General features: G+C 43.4%; 1 protein-coding gene across 2 annotated transcripts in view; it reads right to left on the reverse strand.

Annotated features, from left to right (window-relative positions):
• Nucleotides 1-17,304, reverse strand: part of Melk (maternal embryonic leucine zipper kinase) — a 70,076-nt gene extending 52,772 nt beyond the window's left edge. The window contains exons 1-7 of one of the 2 annotated variants that reach the window (XM_075967318.1): nt 17,166-17,304; nt 13,341-13,436; nt 10,944-11,029; nt 8,436-8,552; nt 6,467-6,610; nt 4,945-5,013; nt 2,625-2,717 (exon numbers count right to left, since the gene is read on the reverse strand). In XM_075967318.1, the coding sequence (XP_075823433.1) occupies nt 2,625-2,717; nt 4,945-5,013; nt 6,467-6,610; nt 8,436-8,552; nt 10,944-11,029; nt 13,341-13,398 (567 nt within the window). In that variant the 5' untranslated portion in view covers nt 13,399-13,436; nt 17,166-17,304. Of the gene's footprint in view, nt 1-2,624; nt 2,718-4,944; nt 5,014-6,466; nt 6,611-8,435; nt 8,553-10,943; nt 11,030-13,340; nt 13,437-16,462; nt 16,528-17,165 lie in introns of those variants that run through there. The other variant, XM_075967319.1, reaches the window with a different exon arrangement.
• Between the last annotated feature and the right edge of the window lie 2,084 nt (nt 17,305-19,388).

Below are 19,388 nucleotides of genomic sequence, written 5' to 3' on the forward strand. Positions count from 1 at the left end.
ACCCTGTTTCACAAACAAGCTGGGCATTGTGGTGCACACCTTTAATCACAGCATTCAGGAGGCAGAAGCAGGGGATCTCTGTGAGACCAGTTTGATTTACATAGTGAGTTTCAAGCCAACTGGAACTACATTGTGATATCCTGTGTGTTATGTGATGTATGTGTGTGTGTGTGTGTTGTGGGGTGGGGCGTTAAGAAAAAGGAAGAAAACCTAAAAGTTTTCCAGATTTCAAAAGAGTTCAAGTCGGCCAGCAAGATGAATCAGCAGGTAAAGAAGCATGCTGTCAAGCTAGCATCATAAATTCAAACCCTGGGACCCTTATAGTGAAAGGAGAAAGAGAAAACCAACTCCCATAAACTGTCCTCTGGCCTTCATCTGCATGCACAATATTTATGTACATACATACACACATACATGTAAACAGAATAAAGCTGTAAAGAGCATCACTAGGACAAGCACACATTTTACAGGGGTCTGTAGCATAATGACTCACATCTGTACGTCCAGCACTGGTGAGGGGAAGATGAGGCAAGAACCCAAAAATTCAAGGCTAACCTGAGCTACATAGTGAGCTCCAGACCAGCACAGGAGACAAAACAGGTTTGGCTCTGTGAATAATTACCTTCCAGACAGGCATGAGGATGAGAGTTTAGATCCCCAAAGCCACATAAGCCTAGCACCTGAAAGTCAGAGACAAGGAATTCCCTTGTCAGGCTGGCTACCAAAACTAGCTGGAATTGGTCAACTACAGAGTTCAGTAAGAGAACCTGCCTCAGTAATGTAGAAGCTATCAACCAGACATCCACTTCAGATATATGCATGTGCAGCTATAAACACACATGTGAATATATACATACACACACCAAAAAGAAAAAGTTCTTCTCAGGAAGCTGAGGCAGGAAGACCTCAGGTTGGACAATTCAGCTTTCCAACTGAAAATACAAGACCTTGTCTCAAAATTTAAAAACAAAAAAACAACAAAAACTAAAGGGGTTGGAACTTAGGTCAGTGATAGTGTTAGCATATTCAATCTCCAGTACACTATAAAAAGAAAAGCCCCCCCCCCCCCCGACCTTCAGGAAATAGACATATATAAAGCTACAGGCAGTACTCCAGTTACTGCCCAGGCTGCTGCCCTCTTGCAGCTGATTCAATAAACTATCCTCCCAAAATAAATTCATATTTTCTCTGCTGCTTCCTAAACAAATAAATGGATGAATGAATAAGTAAATAAATAAGCATTATTATCCCTGCCACTGCCAAGTCTCCCAGAGGCAGGGACTCAAGTGCATTCAAGATTCAGCTTCACCTTACCCCACCGCCATGGCCAAAAGGCACTGCTGCTGAAGGTGTAATGGACAGCTTTATAGGAGATGTTCATGACCACACTCATCCATGAAAGCCCAGCTCTAAGCTCATCTCTCTGTCTCTGTTTTCAATTGTGATATGTCTGTGTATGTCAAGACGATGAAGGCTCTTTATGCTGAGCACCAAATCAACCTAAAGTTACTGAAAGCAAGAAACTAAATAAATGCAACTATGATACCCCATAAAGCTACATAGTGGGTAAGGACTACAGCAAAGAATCTCAGGCCAAGAGGTCACGGAAGAGCATTTCAAATACAAGAAATGAACAAATTAAAAATTTGGCTCATTTAAAATAAAAGAACAAACAAAACAGGGCTGGCAAGATGACTTCACAGGTAAAGGCACTTGCTACCAAGGCTGACAAGCTGAGTTCAATGCCTGGAACCCAAATGGTGAGGACAGAACTAACTGCTGAAAGTTATCCTCCGACCTCTTTATGTACACTGTGGCATTCGCTGCCCCAAAATACACACAAAATAGATATAGTAAAGAATCTTTTTAAAAGAGACAATATATTAAAAATAATAAAATGTACATAAATAGTTATGAAGGGATATGATGCTCAGTTTACATTCATATGGTTATAAAAAAGGATCTGCATAATATGTATGTTCTAAGAAAAAAGTAAATAGAGGAAAATATAAATAAATACAAATTTAAATAAAAATATACCAAAGTTCTTAATTCCATTTTTGTACGATACTTTAAATTTGAGATGAAAATGAATTCACTAAAAATATACAAAATCCCATCTACCCCTGTTCCAAATTAAGCAAGCTGGTATTTCCAACATAGCACTTCTCCCCAGAGATGTTCCACAGGAAGGTGGATTCTGCAGGTAAAGAAAGCTGGGACCAGCTCGCACCTGTGCTGTTTCCCCTCCAAAGATCCCCGCTATACAAGAGTGTATGCAAGAGAGGAGACATTCAGCCCAGCAACTCCTAAACTTCTGAAAAGTCATGGTTTATTTCTTTACAACACTAATGCCAGCAATACCTGAGCTCCGGAGAATAAGAGGGGCCGCCTACAACTTGAAGGGTCAAGTGCAAAGGAGGCAAAGCCAGGCTTTCTGAGCAAGGACACTTGAAGGACAGTTTTGTTTTTCTTCTGTGCTAATAAACTTTGAAAACTGGGTGTGCCACCACAGCCTTGGGCCACACCTAGCTTACCCAGCCTCAAACTACAGCACACTATACAAAAAGCAACTGTAACGAGGATGACAGAAAAAAATCCCCAAACTCATCAGGAACAATTACCTCTGATCCAAGATACGATTTGCCTTGGATTAGTTCAGGTGCCGCATAAGCAAGACTCCCACAGCATGTCTGTAGATGGTAGTCCTTGTTGCCCTACCATAACATAAAATGAAACTTATTAGTGATGGCCCCTAAGAATAGTAAGTCTCAAGTTAGGCATGATGTGTACATTTGTAAGCAGAGGACCAGGAGTTCAAGGCCAGAATCAACTACATAGAAAGCTTGAGACCAGTCTGGGTTTAGACGAGACCCTGTCTCAAAAAATCAAAAATAAACATTAAAAACATTAAACTTTGACAAAATCTCCCTTTTGAATTCAAAGAAAGGCTAGATGAAGAACCATCCCATGCCAGGTGTGGTGGCACACATCTTCAATACCAGGACTTTGGAGGCAGAGGCAGGCAGATCTCTGAGTCTGAGGCCAGCCTGGGCCTGGTCTACAAAATGAGTTCCAGGACAGTCAAGGTTACACAGAGAAATCTTGTCACAAAAAAACAAAACAAAGAAATAAACAAAAAACTCTTCCAAATAACCAAGAGATTTCTGCAAATGCTCTTTGTGTATATGTACAGGCACACATGCCAACTGTGAATCTTTGGCTTTTCATACCACTCAACCTCACATGAACAAGACCTTTTCCCTTTAGTTAAGTCAGATCAAGTCCATACTTCCCCTAAATATTTATTTGCATAGTAATAAACCTCACATCCATCCAAGCACCCATGATTTCCTACCCCCAAATATTCAAGAAATACTTACCGAATTCAGTCCCTACCTTTAACATCTAATCTTTACAAATGCAGAACAACTTCCTTTTCGTTCACAGGAAGAAACAAGTGGTAAGTAGGAGACATTGCTAATCTATCCTAATCTATCCTTCAGACTCTGGTAAGGCAAATCACCGCCTTACCTGGTGATCTGTCAACCTCCTCTGTTCTCCAAAGAGGCATAGGCCTTATGAAAATGAAGCTGCTGTTGCACTCCTGTGCTGAGCCCTACAGGGGGCCAAGACCTAGAAACCTTAAGATTTTGTTTACAAATGAAACATACCCAGAAGTGAGAGCCCCACGGAGGCTGAGGCCATCCTTCCCACCACCCCCGTTTTCTTGGATGGTGTCTTTGTGAGTTGGAGCTGTAGCAGTCATTTAAAAAAAGCTAATGGATCAAAAACTGGCTTTGGGGGAGCCTAGGCAGTTTGGATGCTCACCTTGCGAGACCTGGATAGAGGTGGGCGGTCCTTGGGCTTCCCACAGGTCAGGGAACCCTGATTGCTCTTGGAGCAGATGAGGGAGGGTGACTTGATCGGGGGAGGGGGAGGGAAATGGGAGGTGGTGGCGGGGAGGAGGCAGAAATCCTTAATAAATAAAAAAATTTAAAAAAAAAAGCTAATGGAGTCTTCCACAAACATCCCCACCCACCTCCTACAGAGAATGCAATCAAAGGATGATCTTTATATGCTTTATGTCTGGGAAAAAAAAAAAAATAGAAACTGCCTCCTGAATCATCTGCTTCCCAGACACAAGCCTCCACTGGTAATCTCAGAATAGACACCAGTAGGAGAAGAATCAGAAAGAACCAGACATTCAAAACTGAAGAGGCAAAATCTGCTTCCCCTTGCTAATGCTGAGGGGCAGGAAATCATCACGGGACTACAAAGGCCTGAGAGGAGCCTGCAATTTCAACGTTCTTAATCAGTGTAGACAGCTCATTTTAGCAATGGAGTGCCATCATTAGAGAACCTGGAAGGAAGCCTCCAACAAGCAGCCACACAGGAGACCTGCTACAGACAGCAGAGTGGAGAAGTTCAAAGTCACCTCAGAGAAGTTATGCTAGAGAACACCAGGACTTACCTATGGAATGCAAATGAGGGGCATTTCAAGTGGAATAAATATAGAAGCCCATAGCCATCCATTCCCTCTCTTCTTTTACAAGGAAGGGGAATCAATCCTTAGTTATAGAACTTCTGTGTAATAAAAACTAGATACACACCAAATACCCAGCTTCTACACAAATGAACAAAGGCAACACCTAGTGGCAACATACTCAAACTGCAAACACATGACTTAGCATTCATAGTATAATGGCTTCATATTGCCTGGCATTACAATTGTCCCTGGGGACAAATCCTAGGCCTACAGTGGTGGCTCACAATCTTGACTCCATCTCAGAATTATCTAGCAAACTTAGAAAACTACCAGTGCTAAGGATAAAATTTTCAAAATGGATGTAACTAAGTTCAATAAAGTGAAAGTCAGTGCAATATAACACCAACAGGTACACTTATAGACAGACATACGTGTATTTTTATTTTTGCACTTACCTTGGGTTTTGCACAGAGACCAAAGTCAATCAGCTTTAATTTACGATATTCATCAAACAATAAATTTTCCTGGGAAAACAAAGATATTTTGATAACTGTATTCTGATTTCCTTATATCACATCCCACCTTTAACCATTTCTAAAACTGATTTAGTTGTTTTAATTTGAAGCTGAGATCCAATATAAGTTAAATCACTGAAGCCTAATGAAAAGATTAGAAAAAAATAGAGCTGAGAATAAGCATACATCTTTGACCCTAATAATACTCAGGAGGCAGAGCAAGCAGATCTGTTTGAGCTCCAAGCCAGCCCCAGCCAGCCAGCCAGCCAGCCAGCCAGCCAGCCAGCCAGCCAGCCAGCCAGCGAGAGAGAGAGAGAGAGAGAGAGAGAGAGAGAGAGAGAGAGAGAGAGAGAGAGAAAGAAGAAGGAGGAGGAGGAGGAGGAGCAAGGGAAGAAGAGGAGGGGAGGGGAGGGGAGGGGAGGGGAGGGGAGGGGAGGGGAGGGGAGGGGAGGGGAGGGGAGGGGAGGGGAGGGGAGGGGAGAGGAGAGGAGAGGAGAGGAGAGGGAACTGGAGATGGTGCTCAGAGAAAGAGCACTTTCCCAGCATGCCTGAGGTCCTAGAATCACAAAAAGAATGAAAAAGAGAGAGGCCTGGGGAGATGATAAGTGAAGTGCTTACTCTGCAAACATGAGGAAGCTAAATTCAGACACCCAGCATCCATGTAAAAAGCCAGGCATGACAACACACACCTCTCTAATCCCAGCACTGGGGAGGCAAAGAGAGGAGTATCCTGAGGCTCCTGTCCAGACAGTCTAGCCAAAATAGCAAGCTCTGGGCTCAGTAAGAGATCTTTTCAAAGAATAAGATAAAGGAGGAAAAACCATTCCTCCTAGTACACTGAGGCAAACTACAAGTGAAGACAATTTCTGCCAAAGGCAAGTTTAAGACTAAACAGAGCTCAGACTGAAGACTGAGGTATTAAACACATGAGAAGGTGGTAACACTGCCACAGACCTACTCTAAGTCCCTGACCCTGTTTGATGAAGCTACATTTACATACATACTCAGTTATATCAGTCACATTAGAACCTAAAGACTAGAAGACTGCTCACATTTTTCATTAGTCCTTTAAAATTAGAATCTGTCAATCCTACTGAACTGCTCCCTTCTACAGAGAAGTGGTTTGAAATTAAAGGAATATAATTCAGCATTTTAGGTGGCTAAAACAGGAGTCTCTCAGCCTGAGCTATATAGATCGAGGTTGTCTCAAACAAAACACTGAATGGAAAATGCCCGATGGCACATCGTGCCAAGGGATAAAATCTTGATTCCAAGGGCATTCCATGTCACACACAACTGCCAGGTGAGAGAATGGTAAGAAAGAAAAAGGAATGTGACAGATTCTGAACAAAACGACCAAGGAGCCAAACTGGCGGGTTTTTAGCAGAACACATGGACACCTGGAAATAAGAGGTGGACCACGCTCAACTCTCAGGTGAGCATTTGTGACAGGACCACTTACTGGTTTGAGGTCCCTGTGGGCATAGCCCTGGCTATGCACATAAGCAACTGCAGACAGTATCTGACGGAAGACGACTCGGGTCTCCTCTTCCGACAGGCGATCCTGGGAGATGATGTAGTCAAACAGCTCTCCTCCCGGACAGTACTTTAACAGCAAGAGCACAGTTACAGCTGACAGAATCACTTCCCAGCATGGAAAGTAAAAACACACTAAAGTCAATGTTAGCACAACTTTAAGGCAAGGGAACTGAGTGAGCATATCTAAAACTACACTCTCAGGATCCAACAATTCACTAATTATTCCAGGAAGGAGAACAATAATTCTTCCCTTGAGCAGTTTTATTAGCAATAAACAGAAGTCAAACCAACTACCATTGTGATTTTCAAAAGCTCACTCAGGGCTTTATATTTTTATAACAAAGTATTAAAATTCATTCTCAAGTTAATGTACTCACATTTAGTACAGTCATCTAAAATCAAAACTGAAAAGCAGCAGTAATTATTGTTTCTTCAGTAATTATTGCTGGTCACTGTCCAAAGACGAGCAATTTTCAATCTCTCACAGAGAGCCTGTTAGGGGCCAAGAGGATGGCTCTGTGGGTAGTGCATGCTGAACAAGCATAAGGACTGAGTTCAGGTCCCTAAGCACCCACATAAAGGCCTGCAGTTGGCAACACACATCTGAAGTCCCAGCACCAAGGAGGTAACGAGCAGCAGATCCTAGGGCTCCCAGTCAGCCAGCCTACCCTAAACACTAAGCTCCAGGTTCAGTGAGAGGCCCTGTCTTAACAAGTAATGTAAAAAACAATATAAAAAGACACTCTTGAGTTTCCACGTGCACACACGCAAGCACACATACTCGCATATACATATGCATACACACCACACCACAAAACACACACACACACATAAATGTAGGAGGCATACAAGTAATTAAGGCTTACAAAGTCCTCTCTCCAGGATTTATACAGTTAATGATTGATAAGTGAGGAGAAACATTTTCTTCAGTGATGTAGCCACTGGTAAGGCACCCACACTCATATATGCAACTCTCAGAAAATACAAAAGAAAAAAAAAAAGACGTGGAAGTAGAAGCGGGGATAGTTGAGAAGAGGAAGGGGACCCGTGATAACAGAGAGAAGGTAACAGAGGATTAAAATGGTCAAAAAATATTGATGGCTGAGAGGTTAAAAGCACTGGCTGCTCTTCCAGACAACCTAAGTCCATTTCTCAGTCCCTACATGGCATCTCAAAGCTATCTATAACTCTAGCCCCAGGGGATCCAACAGTTTGTAGCTTCCATAGGCACCAGATACACACATGGTACACACACAGACATGCAGGCAAAATATTCAAACATAAATATATTTTATATACATAAATATATATGCATTAAATGTCACAGTGAAACATATTATAGTGATATATACTAATAAGAGACACAAAAAGAGCCAGCGAGATGGCTTTGATACCAGGAACCTACACAAAAGTGGAAGAACCATTAAATCATTTTAAAGCTTAGCTTTATCAACTTAAGCAGCCTAGAGTCACCTGGGAGGAGTCTCAGTGAGGACTGTCTATACCAGGTTGGCCTGTGGGCATGTCCGTGGCAGACTATCTTTATTAAGTTCATTGATGTGGGAAGTCCACTCTTGGTGGCACTACTCCCTAGTCAGGGGTCTTGAGCTGTATGAGACTGGGGAAGTCAAGCTGAGCACAAGCAGACAAGCAAGCACTTCCTTCTTTCCCTCTGCTCTGTTAAGTCTGTGCAGCACTGACTTCCCGGGACCCTGGACTGTGGCTAACCCGTCTCCTCTGAGCTACTTCTTATGACGACTATTTTATCATGGCAATAGAAATGAAACTAGAGCAAACATTAGTTCTGATTTTTCAGGTAAGAAGATGTAATTCTCTCTCAACTACTGAAAAAGCGAGCAAACACTTTTGGCTGCCTGGGATCCAGCACTAACCTCAAGAACCATGAATATTTTGTTTTTTGTCTCCAGCACATGGTAGAGCTGACATATATGCTGATGTTTCAGATTCTTCAAGGCATCGATCTCAGTTTTGACTCGGGGTAAATCACTCTGACAAAACAGCAGTTCAGATAAGCAACAAATTTCTTGGAAAATGTCCCACCCATCAATATCAACAGTTTTAATAGGAGGAAGGAAAAGCTATCAATAGCTCTAAAACACACTGCTCAAAATTACAGAAAAGTATTACAAAATTAGTGTTCTGAGGATTTTATGAAGGCAAGCTCAATGTGAGTAACAATTTGTCAGTCTGAATGAGTGGAGATTAGCAAAGCCCACACTTAGGAGTGCCTGAGGACTCAGAGAGGACCCACACTGAGCATTGTGGCACCACTCAATAAGCCGAGGTGTGGGGGGACAGAGGAGAAGCCCATTAGCAGAGGCATGCTCTCTGTTTCCTGGCTTCCACTGAGGCACATGCTCAAACCACTGCAATAGTCAACCTCACTTCCGGCCCAAAGCAGTGGATCCTGGACGCAAACCACGAGACAAAACTCAATCTTGCCCCCTTTATATTGTTCCCCTCAAGTGACAAAACGCAAACTGACAGAGTCGTCAAGAGCACAATGCCCACAATCTTGAAAGAGTCTAGACTATCGTAGAAGGTGGCCATGCCAAACAAACCAAGTACAGAAACACCACTAGAAGGCCTGGATACAATCCTAGCAGTCAGAAGGCTTGGGGAGGACTGAAAACCTGAGGCCAACCGGTTACAAAGTGAGCTATAGGTCAGTCTGGATTAAAGAACAAGAAAGGAGTCTCGAGTAAAGAAAAGGAATTAAAAAAAAAAAAAGAAAAGAAAAGGAATTAAACCAGGCAGTGGTGGCCATATCTTAGCCCAGCACCTGGGAGGATGAGACAAATGGAGGCAAGTTCCAGGACAGCCAGGACTGTTACACAGAGAACCATCTCGGAAAACAAAACAAACAAACAAAAAGAATTATAAAAGTACTTTTCATATGGCCTTCACTAGCCTTGAACTTGCTGTGTGAACCAAACTGACCTTACACTTGGAACTCCTACTTCTGACATGTGAGTCCTGGGATTATAAGTGTGTGCCACCATGTCTAGACCCAGACTACTTTAAATACACAGGTCTTTACCTTATAAATGAGGTGTAGAGGTGTGTGCACATGTGTGCAGATGCATACAGAGACCAGAGGTCAGCATTAGATGTCTTCCTTAATCACTACCCATCTATTTTTTTTGCGACAGGGTCTTTCTTTGAACCCGGTGACCCCAATCAGTCTAGATGGTACACACTTTGCCAGCACTGGGATTATAGATATGTAAAGCAACCATGCACCCACTCAGCTTTTTATGTGAGTGCTTGGGATCCAAATTCATGTTCTTAATCGCGGGGAGAAGGGTGGTCAAAACAGGGTTTCTCTGTATAGCCCTGGGTATCCTAGAACTTGCTCTATAGAAGACCAAGCTGGCCTTGTACTCAGAGACTCACCTGCCTCTGCCTCCCAAGTGCTGGGATTATAGGTGTGTGCCATGACCACTAGGCAATGTTCTCATTCTTACATAGCAAATACTTTACCAACAGAACCATCTCTTGCTTTTTAAAAGAATTTTATCACTATTTTTAATTATCTGTAAGTTTGTGTGTGCATGTGGGTATGTGCACATAACTATGGTGTCCCCAGAAGTCAAAGGACTAGGATCCCCTAAAACTGGAGCTACACATGGTTGTGAATGCTGGACATGGGTGATGGGAATTGAGCTTGCGTCCTCTGAAAGTGCAGCAAGTGTTCTTAACTACTGAGCCATCTCTTGAGTCTCCATATCTTTACATTTTGTTATGCAAGCAAGAGGGCTAGAATTTGGGTCCCCAGAAATCACATAAATGTCAGCTAGGTATGGCAGCTCAGCTCGCTTAGAATTTCAGCTTTAGAATAGAGATGGGATCCCCACAGGAGGTTGTCTAGGAGGACTAGCCATATCAGCAAGCTCTGGGTTTGACTGAGAGACCTTGCCTCAAAAAAGAATAAAGTGGAAGGCAATCAAGGAAGATTTCCAATATCAACCTCAGGCCTCTGTACATGCATGGGCATATACATGTACACATACATACACATACGCCATACATATATACATATGAAAATATATATACAGCATACCTACACATGTGTCCACACACATGCATGCATATATACATATGAAAAGATATATACATTTCTTGGTAGGGTGTGATGACATACACTGGCAATCCTAACACTTATGAAGCTAAGGCAGAAAGATCACAAGTTGAAGGCCAATCTTGACAAAAAGTAAGTTCAAGATCAGGGCTATATATAGTGAAACCTTGACTCAAAGTAACTTTTTTAATGTCATGAAGGATAAATGATCAATGGACTACAACTCCCATATATAAAAGTATCACAGTAGAGCCCATCATTTTGTGTAATTAAGGAAAAGAAATAATTTCAAACTTACCCCTAGTGCATTTTTATCCATGATTTTTATAGCTACCATTTCTCCAGTGAGGATATGACAGGCAAGTTTGACCTTTGCAAAGCCACCTAAGTACAAAAAGATGAATAAGCACAGATTTCTTAAAAGGCTCTTTCGAGTCATTTTCCGAGAAGTTTGTCTTTCTTCTGTCATTTCCAATAGCTATGACTCCAGATTCTTTTCAATGTGTCTAGATCAGCAGTTCTCAACCTGTGGGTCACAACCCCTTTGTGGGTCAAAAGACCCTTTCACAGGGGTTGTCTAAGATTATCAGAAAACACAGATGTTGGTATTATAATTCATAAAACTACCAAAATTACAGTTATGAAATAATTTTATGGTTGGGGTCACCACCACATGAGGAACTGTAGTAAAGGGTCACAGCATTGGGAGGGTTGAGAACCTCTGCTCTAGATGGAGGTTTTCCTACCATGAACAGTAAATAAAGAATATATGATAAAATCGTAAGGAAAAAAACCTCACTCTTTAGAAATATGCTCTATGGGAGTTAGAGAGATGGCTAGCAAGTTAAAGTATGCTTGCCACTCTTACAAATAACCAGAGTTTAGCTACCCGAATCTACAGCAGAAAGCTCAAAACTGCCTGTTACTCCAGCTCCAGAGGATCCAACACCTTCTTCTGGGCTCTTCAGCCACACACACACACACACACACACACACACACACACACACACACATTACTCACACTCAGATCACACACACACACATTACTCACACTCAGATCTCACACACACACACATTACTCACACTCAGATCACACACACACACATTACTCACTCAGATCTCACACACACACATTACTCACACTCAGATCTCACACACACACACATTACTCACACTCAGATCTCACACACACACATTACTCACACTCAGATCTCACACACACACACATTACTCACACTCAGATCACACACACACACATTACTCACACTCAGATCTCACACACACACATTACTCACACTCAGATCACACACACACATTACTCACACTCAGATCACACACACACATTACTCACACTCAGATCACACACACATTACTCACACTCAGATCTCACACACACACATTACTCACACTCAGATCACACACACATTACTCACACTCAGATCTCACACACACATATAAATATAGTAAATCTTTTCTAAAAAGAAGAAATAGACTCTATAGCTAACACCGCAATTAAACTTTATTAACACGCTAAAATACAATATAAAGTTACTTAAACTGAAGACAAATTATATAAAACTTCACTGAGCTTAAAAACTATGAAGGTAGCCAGGCAGTGGTGGTGCACACCTTTAATCCCAGCACTTGGAAAGGCAGAGGCAGACAGATCTCTAGGAGTTCAAGGCCAGCCTGGTCTACACAGCAAGTGCCAGGACAGGCTCAAAGCTACAGAGAAACTCTGTCTCAGAAAACATTTAAAAAAAAAAAACTATGAAAGCAAGCAATTATGTTTTAAAACTGAGTCAGTGCTAAACAGCTCTAGTTATCTGAAAGATGTTAATACATTCAAAAAGAAGTTTCTGATAGTCTCTTCCAGTCTCCCCCACTGTTTTCCCGGGTGGAACTTCGTTTCTCTAGCAGTCCACATCAGCAAATCCTACCTGCTTATCTGGGGGAAACATACCAAAGACTTCCCTGGGGGAAACGAACAGTACTGACTAGAAATTGCCGTGTCTTCTCTGAGCAGGTAATGCACGACTGTGTCTTCATGTTCTCATGAACATCTGTGCACTTGCATGCCTCACTAGCTTCACCCCACCATTCTAACCACGCTGCCTTCATCTCCAGGGTCACTCTCCTCACTGCAATTGCTTCCCCACAGTTGTTCACCTCTGTCCTTGCCCTCTCCCACCCAATGCCAAGACGAGGAGGTCAGACCACACCTTAGCTCAACCGCCACGACTCCACTCCTAAGGCTTTTGTTTACACTAGAAGTCAAATGTTCCTTCTCAATGACCTATGAGGCTTCCTCTAATAGTCCACCCTTGTCCTGTTCTGCTTATTAAAGTAGGTAGGTAGAGGATCAGGCGAGGCGGTTCATCAGGTAAAGGCACTTGACACACAGGCCTGGCAACCTCACTTCCAGTCCCAGAATCTATATAAAGGTGGAAGAAGAGAATCTGCTCCACAAAGCTGCCCTCTTACCTCTACATGCAGGCTGATATGTATGCCCCACACACATCGTACACACAGACACACACAACAATAACGATAAAATAAATTTAAATTTTTTAATTCTAGGTAGAAAAAATTTAAGCTACATCAATTATACTAAAAAGCTCATAACAACCCAAATAGACCATATATCCAATTATTTTATCTGTACTCTGCCTCCAAAAAAGAAATTAACAATTACCTGTCCCAATAGTTTCATATAATTCATAGTATTTGAGAAGTTCATCATAATCTTTCATAATCCAGCTGAAAGTTTCTTCAAAATGACAAAAAGAATCTGTAAAACAGGAAAAACTTTTACATCAATAATAAATAATAAGAGAAATATCACCAGATCATCTCTCCCCCACCACACACACACACACACACACACACACACATAGTTTTTTGAAAAAGGTTTCTCTGTGTAGCCTTGATGTCCAGGAACTCACAAAGCGTACCAGGCAGGCCTTGAACTCAGAGATCTGCCTGCCCCCGCCACCCCCTCCCGAGCACTGGGATTAAAATTGTGCTCCACCACCACCATGCTCCACCTCCTATGTTTGCAATCAGAAATAAAAATAAATCTTAGGCATATAAATGACAGTGAAGGACTAATTAGTCATATTAAAAACAAACAACAAAAGCCCCTGAATTCCTGCCTCACACCAACCACACAAATCAAATCCAGATAAAGACTTGAATATACCTGGGAGGTGTAGTCCCTACAGTCCCAGGACTTGAAAGGTTGGGGCAGGAGCTCAAGGTCATCCTAGACCACGGAGCAAGTTCACTACCTGGGCTACAGGAGACTACCTTAAACAACAACAAATCCACTAACATCAAAGACAAATTAGCTCAGTGGGTAAAGTCGCTTGCCACCAAGCCTGACCCCTGGGCCCTCTGTGACAGTGAGGAGAGACCAACTCCCACAGCTGTCTTCCACAACACACATCCAAGCATACACCAAGGAAGTAAGTAAACAAAGCTTTAAAAAGAAAAATCAAAAAACTACCATTCCTCAAAAACAAAACAAGACTGAGCTCAGGGGCACACATCTGTAATCCCCGCACTTGGGAGACAGAAAGGAGGACTACTCTGAGTCTGAGGCCAGCATGGTGTACACAGTTTCAGATCAACTGGGAAAAAAACTAAAGTATGTGTGGGGTTTGTGTGTGTGTTCAGAATTCCTCTACAATCGAAGACACCACCAAAAAAGAAAGCAGAACCACGTATGCTGATACCTGCCTACTATCCCAGGACTGGGGACACCAGAGAGGAGGATCTGAAGTTCCAGACTAGCGTGGGTTACACATAAGACACTATATTACAATGGACGGAAGCAGGAAGGACTGGAGAGGCCTTTGGCAGCTAAGAGTGCTTACTGCTCACCCAAGTTAAGTGCCTAGCCCCCATGTTAAACTGCTTAGAACCACCTGTAACTCCATGTTCAGAGGATCCAACACCCTCTTCTGGCCTCTGCAGGCAACTGCATGCTACACACTCATGCAGACACATACATACGTGTTTCTAACTTTCAAATTTATACTTATTGTATGTATCTGATAAATGTGTACATGGGTGTGCACATGCCATAGCACGCATGTGGAGGTGAGAGGACAGAACAGCTTTGTTCTCTGCTGCCCACAACCACATCTCACCCGGCCAGATTTTTAGGGAATACGCTTAATTGCCTCATTAGCTCAGAAATCTCTTAATGGCCATTTGCCCATAGAACAAATTCGGGAACAAAGTAAAACAACATCCTCCAAAGAAATGGAAACCAGAATAAAGGAATTCCAAGACAAGAAATACTAGCAGTTTAGAGGTCAAGACGTGGTTCAGTAACTCCTGGGATCCTGTTCAAAGAGGGGGGAAAGCAAGAGAAAGGAAATGGGGGAATTGGGAGATATAAATCTGACTGAGAGCTGTCTGCTACAAAGTAGGGTAGCAAACCCTGCATGGAGACTTGGGTCTGCAATCCCCACAGTCTTATATTTTCTCCAGAGCCCAGGCAGCTTTGACCTTCCACACTTCCTGCCTAACCCCACCACACACACAGGATTACACAATGTACCACCGGGCTTGGCTCATAATTAACTTCTTCACGGACTTCTCCCAAAGGCATTTTAAACTTCCAGCTCCTAGGAAGAGATTACCTTGCACAAATAATAAAACCTTTTTTTTCTGCCTACTTTCATCCCTCAAATCACTATGTCTTTAAGCAACACCATTGTGGGACTGGATTATATCTATTAAATCCAGGGAACAACATTTTTGCTACTATTAAGAAAACTAGGGATGCTGCATGGTGTTGGCACATATCTCTAATCCCAGTACTTAGGAGGCGGAGGCAGGAGGAGCTCTGTGAGTTTTAGGTTAGCCTGATCTACAAAGGTAGTTCCAGGACAGCCAGAGCTATTTGAGAAACCCTGTCTCAAAAAAAAAAAAAAGAAAGAAAGAAAGAGAGAAAGAGAAAACGAGAGAAAGAAAGAAAGAAGAAAGGAAGGAAGAAAGAAAGAAAGAAAAGAAAACTAGTGGTTATATCTACTATGTTTTACCTCTACATGTTGTGGGTATAAAGCTGATCTCTATCTTCTAGAAACTGGGATATAAAAAAGAAATCCTTGTGATTAAAGATGCCTGACCTAGTGTGTAAGGAAACCAGACCCTCAGTCCAGTATCTGAATGCCCCTCCGGATGTAGTGAAATAGAAGAAATGGAGTATATATAATAAACTTCTGAGAAAACAAGGCACCCGCTAGATCCTGAGAGATGTGATGAAACTATAAAACACTGTGGGCATGTCTTTATGCCAGCACTTGGGAGGCAGAGGCAGATGTGAGTTCCAGGTCAGCATGGACTACACACACTGAGGGTGTTTTTCTACTAATACTGTGTAATTTGGGCCATGCTATCACTTACTACACGATACATGAACTTGCCTCTTGGGAGACACTGATTTGGTCATTTCAAATGGGAGTGCAGAAGGGCTTATAGTTTGACCTTAGAATACAGCTAAGTAGACTCCTTCCCTCTCCTTTGCAGAGGCTTCTGGGAGAACAGCCACAGAGGCATTCATTCCGAAAAGCATTTGGGGACTAATCCGTCCATTTTGTTGGTTCACAACAGATTGGCAGGAAAGACCCACTGTTTCCATGAAGGTGCAATCAAAAGCTGTTTCGATTTCTCTCACACCAATCGTCAACAAAAACAGGGACTCTAAGCCTCTAAACATTCCAGGCCGCTCGGAAGCCCCGCCCTTCCTTAGAGTTCCACTAACTACAGAAGTCTACCGAAGGTGAGACTAGAACACCCACTCACCTCACCCTAGTGTGAGTCTGCTGCCCTGGGACGCCTTCTCTGAGAAGGGTCCCTGTTCCTTTCCAGTCTCGTTGCCAGGAGCCACCTTGCTGCTCCAGCTACTGCTACAGCCTCGGAGCACCCTTACAATATGTGCGTCTCCAGCCTCTTGCTTTGATTGAGGAGGTGCAAGGTGAAGAAGGATGTGGACTCTGAAAACGGGGATCACACGCTTCCCTTTTAACTGGAGCACCCCAGGAAACTTAGTTGAACGACAGTAAAGTATCCCAAAGGCCTTCTCTGAACCGCTTTTGCGGAGAGTCAGGAGCACTGAAACAAATGTAACTAGCATCTACGGCAGCCTCCTGGGTGTCAAACTTTCTGCCAACTTCATCAAAAACTCCGAGAGCCGGGAATGGTGGTGGGGAGCTCTTGCCTATATTCCCCAGCTCTCGGGAAGCTGAGGCGGCAGGATCCAGAATTCGGGGACCGCTTTGGCTACAGTGAGAGCGAGACGAGCCTGGACTATACGAGACTACGTCTCAGAACGACAGAAAGAAAAAAAAAGAAGAAGAAGAAGCAACCACCACCACCTGTGAAAACCCTGGGTCGAAAAGTCTAGAAGTTCTCAGAGACCAGCAGTAGTGGGCGGAACCCAGAGAAAGCTCCGTCTCCCAGCTGCGCCCCACAGCTCAGAGCCCGGTTCACGGGCGATAGAACTGACCTGAAGGGCGGCAGGCTCGGCGGGACCGAACCGGACAGAAGGTCGAAGCAGCCGCCGCAGAACCCAACAAAGCTGAAACAGAAAGGAGTCGGTGGGAATCTTTACGGGATTCAAGTTCCAGCAGCTTCCGCCCGCCAAGGGAATCAAACCTCGCGGGCCGGAAGAGGCGGGGCCCAAGGGGACCGGAGGTCCGTTCCCAGGGAGGTGAGGCGGGGCCAGGAGCCAACGGGGCGGGGCGATAATGGGGCGGGGCAAGCTAGGCTCACACTTCCTAGGGCTACTGGACGCATGCGCGGGTAGGGTGTCCTGACGCTCAGGGTCAGAGGTGAAGTGGGGCTTCCTTGAAATCCTGGCTGAAGGCTTAAGACCCTGCTTTTTCACCGGGCGGTGGTGGCGCACGCCTTTAATCCCAACACTCGGGAGGCAGAGGCAGGTGGATCTCTGGGAGTTCGAGGCCAGCCTGGTCTACAAGAGCTAGTTCCAGGACAGGAACCAAAAGCTACGGAGAAACCCTGTCTCGAAGAATAAAAAAAAAAAAAAAGACCTTGCTTTTTCTTTTTTTTAAAGGATATTTGGATTTATTCTTCGAAAACAACATACATATAAAAAAAATGTATGTTGGTCACATCTCCCTTCTTGTTCCCCACACCACCCAAAAAAACCCTCTTATCTTTCTGTCCTTTCTTTTTCTTTTTTATCTTTTTTGTTTTGTTGAGTTTTTTTTCTAGCTTGCTTCTACTAACTGCAGCGTGCACAAAAAACTTTCCAGAAGACATCAACCTGTTAAATTTTTACATGATCAACTTTCGTGTGTTCTTAGTTTTTTTATTTTATTCATCTAGTGTGTGTCACATGTACCACTTCACACGTGTGGAGGTCAGAAGACAACTTTCAAGAGTTGGTTCTCTCCTTCCACTATTGTGGGTCTGAGTGATCAATCAGGTTGTCAGCTTGTCAGGAATCTCCATCAGCCACTGGGCCATCTTTCTCCTTTTTTTCTCCTTTCTGATTCATGGGGACCCAAACCTGCCATGTCCTTGATATTCTAAGCAATAATTCTAACCTTGAGCTACTTTTCCCCAGCCCATCCATGTCCTGATTCTTACTAAAAATCTGTTGCTATGCGTTAGAAAACCTTAGGAGCTAGATTAGCTACCCATGAAGATGCTAGCAATAAGGCTCAGCAGGTAAAGGTGCCGCCAGTCCTGATCACCTGCATTCGATCCCCAGAACCTCTGACTTCCTCTTCACCAAAAATAAATAAGTAATTTTAAAAAAAGAAAAGAAAAGCCAGGTGGTGGTGGTAAACGCCTTTAATCCCAGCACTCAGGAGGCAGAGGCAGGTGGATTTCTCTGAGTTCAAGACCAGCCTGTTCTACAGAGCAAGTTCCAGCACAGCCAGAGCTACACACAAAGAAACCCTGTCTCAAAAAAAAAGAAAAGAAAAAGAAAAATTCAGTGGTGGCACACGCCTTTAATCCCAGCACTCGGGAGGCAGAGGCAGGCGGATCTCTGGGAGTTCGAGGCCAGCCTGGTCTACAAGAGCTAGTTCCAGGACAGGCTCCAAAGCCACAGAGAAACCCTGTCTCGAAAAACCAAAAAAAAAAAAATTCAGTGTACAATAATATCCAGTATCCCAATAAAAGTATTTCTCATCATGTCATTCCCTATTATACCCAGTCATGAGCTCAGAAGTTTTCTCATCTATTTCCTGTTTAGTCATTATAAAACTTATAATAGTTATGTAAGAGGAAACTTCAGCGAAGAAATTGCTTCCATCAGAATGGCCTGTGGGCAAGTCTGCGGTGCATTTTCTTGACTGCTAAGAGATGTAGGAGAGTCCGGCCCACTGTGGGTAGTGCTACCCTGGACAGGAGTGCGAAGTTGTATAAAAAAAGCAAGATGCGCAATTTAATCAGCAGAATTCCTCCATGGCCTCTGCATCAACTTCTACCTCCAGGTTCCTGCCTTGTGTTCCTGTTCTGACTTCCCTTCAGGCTGGGCTACAAGCTATAAGCGAAAATAAACCATTTCCCCAGAAGATTCTTTTGGCATTGGTGGTTTTTCACAGCAATAGAAACCTTTGAAGCCGGGCGATGGTGGCACACGCCTTTAATCCCAGCACTTGGGAGGCAGAGACAGGTGGATCTCTGTGAGTTCGAGACCAGCCTGGTCTACAGAGCTAGTTCCAGGACAGGCTCCAAAGCCACAGAGAAACCCTGT

This window comes from Microtus pennsylvanicus, chromosome 3 (assembly GCF_037038515.1).
Source record: "Microtus pennsylvanicus isolate mMicPen1 chromosome 3, mMicPen1.hap1, whole genome shotgun sequence".
In the NCBI taxonomy this organism is placed as follows: Eukaryota; Metazoa; Chordata; class Mammalia; order Rodentia; family Cricetidae; genus Microtus; species Microtus pennsylvanicus.